At 43.4% G+C, this 9,481-nt stretch overlaps 1 protein-coding gene and 1 pseudogene across 3 annotated transcripts in view; both read left to right on the forward strand.

Annotated features, from left to right (window-relative positions):
- KIAA0232 (KIAA0232 ortholog) overlaps positions 1–9,481 on the forward strand; it is a 65,546-nt gene that overhangs the window by 48,833 nt on the left and 7,232 nt on the right. For all 3 annotated transcript variants that reach the window (XM_023518744.1, XM_023518746.1, XM_023518745.1), the window contains one exon: positions 8,706–8,772. In XM_023518744.1, the coding sequence (XP_023374512.1) occupies positions 8,706–8,772 (67 nt within the window). The remainder of the gene's footprint in view (positions 1–8,705; positions 8,773–9,481) is intronic.
- LOC105887942 lies at positions 643–1,436 on the forward strand (annotated as a pseudogene).

Here is a 9,481-nt window from a genome sequence, read left to right on the forward strand (position 1 = left end):
GGGTACCTGTAGTCCCAGCTACTTGGGAGGCAGAGGCAGGAGACTCGCTTGAGCCCAGGAGTTGGAGGTTGCTGTGAGCTGTAATGCCATGGCACTCTGCCCAGGGGGACAGCTTGAGGCACGGTCTCAAAAAAAAAGAAGTTGTGTTTCTACTTCTTTGTCACAAATTTTAACTCTTCTCCTTCATTCTAAGAGTGTATACTGTATGCCTGGGATCTCTTCCTCCCTGGCACAAAGTATTTGATTTTTTTTTTTTTTTTCCGCACACAGTTTTTGGCCAGGGCTGAGTTTGAACCCACCACCTCTAGTATATGGGACCAGCGCCCTACTTCTTTGAGCCACGGGCGCCACCCCTGATTTTTTTTTTTTTAAGATGAAAATCTCACTCTGATGCCCAGGCTGGAGACACGTGATGCTGTCTTAGCTCACAGCAATCTCAAATTCCTTGGGTTCAAGCAGTCTTCCTGCCTCAGCTTCCAAGGTATCTGGGACTGCAGGTGCCCACCATGACGCCCAGTTAATTTTTCTATTTCTGGTAGAGATGAGATTTCACTCTTCCTCAGGCTGGTCTTGAACTCCTGTGCTCAAGCAGTCCTCCTGCCTCAGCCTCCTAGAGTGTTAAGATTATAGGCATGGGCTTTGCAGACACTGTCACTTATAATCGTCTTGTATCAGCCATGGTCAACCCCAGCGTGTTCTTCAATATTGCCACTGACGGCGAGCCCTTGGGCCACGTCTCCTTCAAGCTGTTTGCAGACAAAGTTCCAAAGACGGCAGAAAACTTTCATGCTCTGAGCATTGGAGAAAAAGGATTTGGTTGTAAGGGTTCCTGCTTTCACAGAATTATTCCAGGTTTTATGTGCCAGGGTGGTGACTTCACACGCCATAATGGCACTGGTGGCAAGTCTATCTGTGGGGAGAAATTTGAAGATGAAAACTTTGTCCTGAAGCATACAGGTCCTGGCATCTTGTCCATGGCAAATGCTGGACCCAACATGAACGGTTCCCAGTTTTTCATCTGTACTACCAAGACTGAGTGGTTGGATAGCAGCCTATGGTCTTTGGCAAGGTGAAAGAAAGCATGAATGTTGTGGAAGCCATGGAGCACTTTGGGTCCAAGAATGGCAAGACCAGCAAGAAGATCACCGTTACTGACTGTGGGCAGCTGTAATAAATTTGACTTAATGTTTCAACCACCAACCATTCCTTCTGCGGCTCAGGAGAGCACCCTTGTACCCCATTAGTTCGCAATACCCTGTCATCTCTGTGCTCTTGCTGCAGTCCTTTGGGTTGCATATTTTCCTTATTCCTCTCCATGTCTAGCTGGATTGCAGAGTTAAGTTTATGATTATGAAATAAAAACTAAATAAAAATTAAAAAAAGATTACAGGCATGAGCCCCCATGCCCACCCTTGATAATGTTTAGATAGTTTTCTGTCGGGATCAGCTTCTGACACCACTTGTCAGGGCCTGGGACTGGCCACGTCTTGGGCCCGGCTTAGGCAGGTTCTGGACATGGACCGTTAAGCTACCTTGCTCAGGAACAGTTTCTCGTAGGTGCTTGAGGGCTATCTACTTTAGCTGGAGAGAGAAAGAGGGCATGTGTGTGTGTCTTAGAGTAAAGCAGTCTTCTTAGAACAGAACAGAAAGATCTTTGTCTTTAGCAGAGTTTGGTAATCTTCAGCAGAGAGATGCCATGCTGGCATCCTGCAGGCAGGAGAGGAGACAGAGTCAGAGTAAGTGAGTCCATGATAGAAAGTGCACACTCCTCCACTGCCTTCTCCTCCAGCCTAATATAAGACTGAGCTCATGCCTCTCAGCAGCACAGGTGTAGAGACTGCCAATTCACCAATGCTCTCGTCTCGCGAGCTCTCTCATGAGAACTTGTTAGAACGAAATCTCTCTCCATGCCCTTTTCACCAAGGTGTTCCATTACAGGTATTTCTTATAACTCTCACTCCTCCTAGCCATAGGCTATACAGGCTGCCACAGCTTTCTCCTCTGTATCATGTTCTAGAGAGCATATGTAGAGAGCTGGAGGCAGTCCAAGTTTTGTAAATCCTTCTGTGTTCAAGGATAGAAGCACAGCCCTCTTATAGGTACCTGGGCAGAAACAGCTTTTTAGTTTTTGGTGTTTCTTAAAACTTTGTTTACTTTGTTGACCACTGAAGGCATGAGTTTGTGAACCATTAGATATATTCTCAGTCCTTTGACTTGGTACTCTTTTGTTTATTGATTTAACATTAACTTAGTGCTAAATCTTAAAAGGTTTTTTAAATGGCCAGGTGAGGTGGTTCATGACTGTAATCCTAGCATTCTGGAAGGCAGAGGCGGGAGAATTGCCTTAGCTCAGGATTTTGAGAATAGCTTAAGCAAGGTCCAGACCTTGTCTCTACTAAAAACAAAAAAATTAGGGCAGTGCCTATGGCTCAGTGAGTAGGACGCCGGCCCCATACATCGAGGGTGGCAGGTTCAAACCCGGCCCCGGCCAAACTGCAACAAAAAAATAGCCAGGCGTGGTGGCGGGCACCTGTAGTCCCATCTACCCGGGAGGCTGAGGCAAGAGAATCGCCTAAGCCCAGATGCTAGAAGTTGCTGTGAGCTGTGACGTTATGGCACTGTACCGAGAGCAACAGAGTGAGATTCTTTCTCTAAAAAAACGAAAAAATTAGCCAAGCATTGTGAAGGGAGCCTGTAGTTCCAGCTACTTGGAGACTGAGGCAGAAAGATCACTCTACCCCAGGAATTTTAGGTTGCCAGGAGCTAGGCTGATACCATGACATTCTTTTTTTGAGACAGTTTCACTGTGTCACCTTTGGTAGAGTGCTGTGGCGTCACAGCTCGCAGCAACCTCAAACTTTTGGGCTCAAGCCATTCTCTTGTCTCCCAGTAGCTCAGACTACAGGCACCCACCACAACACCCAGCTATTTTGTTGTTGTTGTTACTGTTGAGGTTGTCATTATTGTTTTAGCTGGCCTGGGCTGGGTTCGAAACTGCCAGCCTCGGTGTGTATGGCTGGCACTGTAACTGCTATGCTATGGGTACCGAGCCAACCATGACATTCTAGATGGGTAACAGAGTAAAACTCAATAAAAATAAATAAATGTACATTTTTAAAACCTTCATTTACTTAGTCATTAAAGTATGATATTAATCCCTTACTCCCCAATGAAATGATTATTGTATCATCAGTAGTCATTCCATTATTATCTACTTGGGCTTCATCCCACTAATCTTCTAACTTTGCTTTAGAAATAAAGTAAGTTGTGAACAACTGTGAAAGAGCTCCCTGTGTGGGGCAGAACACAGGATGTTTGGAAGATTGTTCCTTGGTTATTGATATATGCCAAAGTACTCCAAAATTTAGTAGCTTGAAATAACCATTTTATGTCTCAGGATTCTGTGGGAATCATAGAATCTAGGGCTCAGCTGGGAGGTTCTTCTGCCTGTTTCTTATGCAGCTGCAGTCAGATGGGAGCTGGAGCTCAACATCCAGAATGACTCTTGTCATGTGACTGGTGCTTCAATAGGCATGACTCAGAGCTATAACTTCTATCCACATGGCAGATGGAGCCCAGGAGTTAGCATTCCAAGAGGACATGTGTCACACTTGCTGATGTCTTGTGAACTTGGGGTAAACACTGGCAGGCATTATTCATTGGTGGGGGCCACCAGAATAGTAGACTTTCCCTGAGGCAGTTAACTTTTTAAAGAAACTGAACAGAAAGAGGTTTTGGACTTTTGGACACCAGGCACCCATGAGGGGAAAGCATGAGACACTATAATGAAAATAGGAGACTAGGCTTGGCACCCGTAGCACACTGGTTACAGTGCCAGCACATACACACTGCCTGGCGGGTTCGATCCCGGCCCAGGCCAGTTAAACAACAATGACAACTGCAACAAGAAAATAGCCAGGTGTTGTGGTGGGTGCCTGTAGTCCCAGCTACTTGGGAGGCTGAGGCAAGAGAATCACTTAAGGCCAAGAGTTTGAGGTTACTGTGAGCTGTGACGCCATGGCACTCTACCGAAGGTGACCAAGTGAGACTCGGTCTCAAAAAAAAAAAGAAAAGAAAAGAAAATGGGAGGCTAAATTAAAGTTGGCAAATTGATGGGTAATCCTTCCCTAAACAGTTCTACTTCCTGGCTGCCAGACACTGGCAAGCAGGTTTATATTCTGTGGGTAGAAGTATAGAGAGTTCTCTGAGGAAGAAGTTGGTGTGAAGAAAAAATATTCAAAAGACAAGATGATCTCTTGAAAATTATAAACATGATAATAGAAATGAATAGATTAAAAGATAGGTAATTTCCCACAAAGTAAAACAAAAAGATACAGAGATAGTAAATAGGAGAGAAGAGAAATTAGGGGACCAGTCCAGGAAATTCAGTAGCCAGCTGTTGCACCAGAAAATGGATGTGGAAACTAAGACTTCGATAGGTAAGTAAGTTATATAGAATCATACGGTAAACCCTGGGATGAAATTTAAACCCAGGTCTCTTGAGTCCACTGTGCTATTGCAAAGGGACCCGGTCTTTAAATGCTGTGGAGGGTCATATTGGGTCGTGGTAACACTTGGGGTGGGAATACTTGTCCATTTAGGGAATGTCTGGTTTACTAAATGAGACATTAACCATAAAATATTAACTGGTGAGAAAACTAATATGGCATTGTATTAATGAGGGTGGTCAGGACTTAACAGGTGTTGTCACATTTAGTAAGAGGAAGTGGCACCCACACTTTTTGCTGCCTGGGGAATGTGCCAGGCCAGGAATTCAGACCCAGCTGTGCAGGACTCCCAAGAAATCTTTGAGTATGGTAAGGAGAGATGATAAGGCAGAGTAAGTCACATTGCCCTTGTTTACTTACACTAATATAATAACTAAGGTCATAAGTAGAGAAGGATGGGAAGCATGGAAAGGGTAGAGAAGCATTGGAAATGTGGGGATGGGAGATGTCAGGGATCTGTCAAGAACAAATGAGAATCTCTTAGGACACTAGATCCCGTGTTTGACTGAGGCCCGGTGTCCAGCTTGTTTAACTGTCGTCAAGCCCACCCCATAGCCTGGGAGCAGAGCCCATGCCAATACCAGTGTTAAGTCAGAGAGAGAAAGATCCTGCAGGCAGTGGGATCCAGGCAGGACCCAGAGGGGTTTTGGTGATCTGTTATTGGGTTATCTTTTAACTCCTCCAACCTCAAACTCAAATATTAATGACATTTTAGAAGTACTGAATCTAAAAATGGGCGAAATCTAGATATGGCACCAAGAATTACGGGACAGGGACTCTGGCAGGTATATCACATATGTGTGGCATCTTAGTTTATCCTGGTGAATCTTGAGCAGGAAATGGTGGTTCTTAGGTTCAGAGACAGGAAGTGGTACACATGTCCTTGGCTGACCAGTGAATATGGCAGGGCAGGATTGACCCAATCCCAAAGGACTCCAAACCTAAGAACATGTCACTTGAACTCTCACCCTCTGCTTGGAGAAGTTAGAGTTATTAGCATGTAAACTTCAGAGGGGCGCTGGCTGGTTCAGAGGGTTACTGTCTGTTGCCTGGATGAGGCAGTGATAAAGCGGTGCTGATGAGCCAGCATTGCATTCTGAAGCTTGCTCACTGAAGGTATTTTCACTAGTCGCTATCTAAGGCTCACCACTTTGCAGATTTGGAATAACTTGAATTTTAGAGTGCCATTATGGTTTGCAGCATGTTTTACATGTGTGAGTTGAATACTGGGAAGTGAGTGGGTATTATTCATTTTACAGTTAGGAAAAATAGTTCCTTTGTGCAGTGGTGGAGCGTTAACGTTTTTTTTACCTCCAGTATGTGCTTCCCCTGACTTGTTACTAAAATATAATTTAATCTTTCTTGAATTCTTAAGATACTATACATATAAGAAGATTAAAAAATTCTAGAATCCCCTTATGGATATAGTGCACTACTAAAATATCACTGAAATTCATTAATCATTTATATCGTAATTGGGAAGATGAATAAAATTTCAATTTAATAGCTCTAAATTAACATTTTAGATAATAGCTGCTAGAAGATAACAGATGCAATGGCAGTTTCTGATGTCCTTTTATGCCTCTCAGTTTGCTATGATGATAACTCAGGGGTCCCATAATTTAAAAAACAAACAGTGAATAGGGTGCTGCAGTTTGGTCAAGGGAGGAACACAGACTAACTGGTAGAGCTTGCTTCTGCAGAGTAAGGAGTCAGCTCTTTGTTTCTTTTACTGTTTAAATACAAGAGAAAAATTACATAAAACATTTTATACATGAGAGCAAATCATAGTATATCACTTGCTCATGTATAATACATATATTTCTTTCATACATAAGAGTGTGTAGGTAATTTCCAAGACAAAGTACTGAAAAAAATATCTAGTCACTAGGTTGTTAGGATCATACTGTGATTGGTATATTAAATAGCAGTCCATTTTAGAGTATTGAAACAAGTTAAATTCATGATCCCTAAGGTTCAGTGTTCTGCATTGGAGACTAGCCCTAGGTTTAAAAACACAGTGACATAGGCTTGCTGTACAGAACGGTTACGCAGGGTGTCAGCTGACACGGGTGTTGGTTTCATGATCCGAAGGAAATGGAATATAATTGCTGTACTCCTAACTCCTTGAGCATTATGGTAAGCAGACCCTTTCTGATAGAATCGTGCATTCAAGCAATGTTTATGACTGATATCTGCCATGCTTTTAAAAAGTGGTTTTTAAGGAAAGAGCAGCTCCTCTCTGGTCCCATTTTTCTGTTCCCCTCTGAAAAGTTATGGTATGATGTGGATGGTATATAACTGTGGATGTTTGCAATTAACCATTTTCATAGCGATCTGTTTTCTTGCCTCTCATACTATGTTAACTGTGGATTGTTATTTAGGATATCTGTAATACTTGTGCTGAGTCATTTTGAGTGAAAGTGGATGGGGTAAAGGTTTATTTTTAGCCTCTCAAGGCCCAGTGAAGGTGCTGGGTTAGCAGAATGCTTCGTCCTGTGCATCTATTTCAGGTCATGCCCACTGAAAGAGATTGATTCTAAATTTTTTTTTTTTTTTTTTGGAGACAAGAGTCTCACTATATCACCCTCGGTAGAGTCCATGGCATCACAGCTCACAGCAACCTGAAACTCTTGGACTTAAGCGAATCTCTTGCCTCAGCCTCCCAAGTAGCTGCGACTACAGGCGCCTGCCACAACACTGAACTATTTTTTGGTTGTAGTTGTCATTGTTATTTTAGCAGGCCCAGCCCGGCTGGAATCCGACAGCTTCAGTGTATGTGGCCAGTGCTCTACTCACTGAGCTATGAGTGCCAAGCCATGATTCTAATTTAGATAGGACTTTGTTCCCTCAATAGATCTAAAGGCTTTGATCTTTGGGTTCACTTTGTTGTACATTCTAACAGATTCTTTCTTGTGAGAAATAGAGGTCTTGGGGTTTTTTTGAGACAGAGCCTCAAGCTGTACCCCTGGGTAGAGTGCCGTGGCATCACAGCTCACAGCAACCTCCAGCTCCTGGGCTTAAGCGAGTCTCCTGCCTCAGCCTCCCAAGTAGCTGGGACCACAGGCGCCCGCCACAACGCCCGGCTATTTTTTTTGGTTGCAGCCGTCATTGTTGTTTGGCGGGTCCAGGCTGGGGATTCGAACCCGCCACCTTAGCTGGCGCCTTAGCCACTTGAGCCACAGGTACTGAGCCAAAATAGAGGATTTTTAAGTTTAAAAGTATACATAGTGAAAGATTATTTGCTTGTGCCTATTTTCAACATTCATTTTTCTTTAAAAGTTTACTGTTTTTGGTGGCGCCTGTGGCTCAATGAGTAGAGTGCCGGCCCCATATAGTGAGGGTGGTAGGTTCGAACCCATCCCCAGCCAAACTGCAACAAAAAAATAGCCAGGCGTTGTGGTGGGCGCCTGTAGTCCCAGCTACTCAGGAGGCTGAGGCAGGAGAATCGCCTAAGCCTAAGAGCTAGAGGTTGCTGTGAGCTGTGACGTCACGGCACTCTACCAAGGGTGACATAGTAAGACTCTGTCTCTAAAAAAAAATAAGAACAAAACTTTACTCTTTTATCCTCCTATTTCCAAATTCTTTCAAGCACTCTGAATTTTTCTCCCAGTACTATGTGGAGGTTTAGACCCTGACCCTGACCCTGACCCTGACCCTAAGAGAAGACAAAGCTTTCCCTCGCAGTATTAACAGACATTTTCTGGTCTGCTTTTTTTTGTTGCAGTCATGAGTGTTCATGTTTCTTTATAAAAGAAACAAGATCACTCTCTGTAGACGGTGAGTTCCTAGGGGACTTAGAAGTTTTTGTGATTTTCCTTTGTACCATGTCTGGTATAAGACTTTACTCACATAAATAGTTAATACTCTTTTTGATGGTGACTGACCTTTGGGTATATGATGGGCACTTAATGCCCTTAAGTCTGCCCCTTGAGCAATATGAAATCCATTCTAGGAGGTGCATGATTATTTTCACATTTTTCTCAGTAAGTTCCTTTTAAGATCCTTTATTAGCAAAATACATACTAATTTGGATCTACAAATCTATAATTTTAAAACACTGGTATTCCTTTAAATATCGACCATGTATTTATTGTGGAATATGGAAAATTTGTAAGGCCTTTGTATTTAAAACATACAAACATACCTGATTTTTGTCCACCTGGCAGTAAACGAACGTGTCCTTTTCTCCTGCAGAGCTCTGGTATCGAGACTTTAGTGGAGGAACTGTGCTCCAGACTAAAAGACCTTCAGAGTAAGCAAGGTGAGGACACTGCTGTGAGAGCATTGTGTGCACACGTGCCACGGTTCTATCCCCAGGGAACCTGCCTTGAGGAGAATCTCAGAAGTGATCAGAAAAAAGAACAAAAGTAAAGTCTTTGTGTTGAGTGTTCATCACCAGGCCAACATCCTGCTTCATCTTTAGCTCTGTTAGTGGCTCCTTTGTCAGCCTAGCAGTCACTCGAAGCGAGCCCTGCTGCCAAAGGAGGCACCTCTTCCACAGGTCCCTCATACACATGAAATGTTTCATTTTATCTTCATATTTAGGCTCAGATTGGGAGCGATGTTTTCTTCTCTTTCCCCATCTTCACTCCTGTTATTAATATTTGCCTATTGATATTTAAGGCCTACAAACATGTTGACAGCAATTCCTTCAGGTTTAGAAGGAACTTCTGTTTTGACTCTCAGTTTTTGGACAGGCAGAGGTGATAAACTCATTAAGTCATTTTAGTACATGAACTCTCCTCATATTATGTAGCTGCTTTTCCTAACTTTCCTACAGTCCCTAAGAATAAGACCTGCAGGTTAAGGTTAAGGACTAACTTTCCTACAGTCCCTAAGAATAAGACCTGCAGGTTAAGGTTAAGGACTAACTTTCTGGCTCAGAGCCTGTGGCTCAAGCGGCTAAGGCGCCAGCCACATACACCTAAGGTGGCGGGTTCGAATCCCCATCCCGGGCCCGCCAAACAACA

This window comes from Otolemur garnettii, unplaced genomic scaffold (assembly GCF_000181295.1).
Source record: "Otolemur garnettii isolate 467f Iridium unplaced genomic scaffold, OtoGar3 scaffold00146, whole genome shotgun sequence".
NCBI classification, from domain to species: Eukaryota; Metazoa; Chordata; class Mammalia; order Primates; family Galagidae; genus Otolemur; species Otolemur garnettii.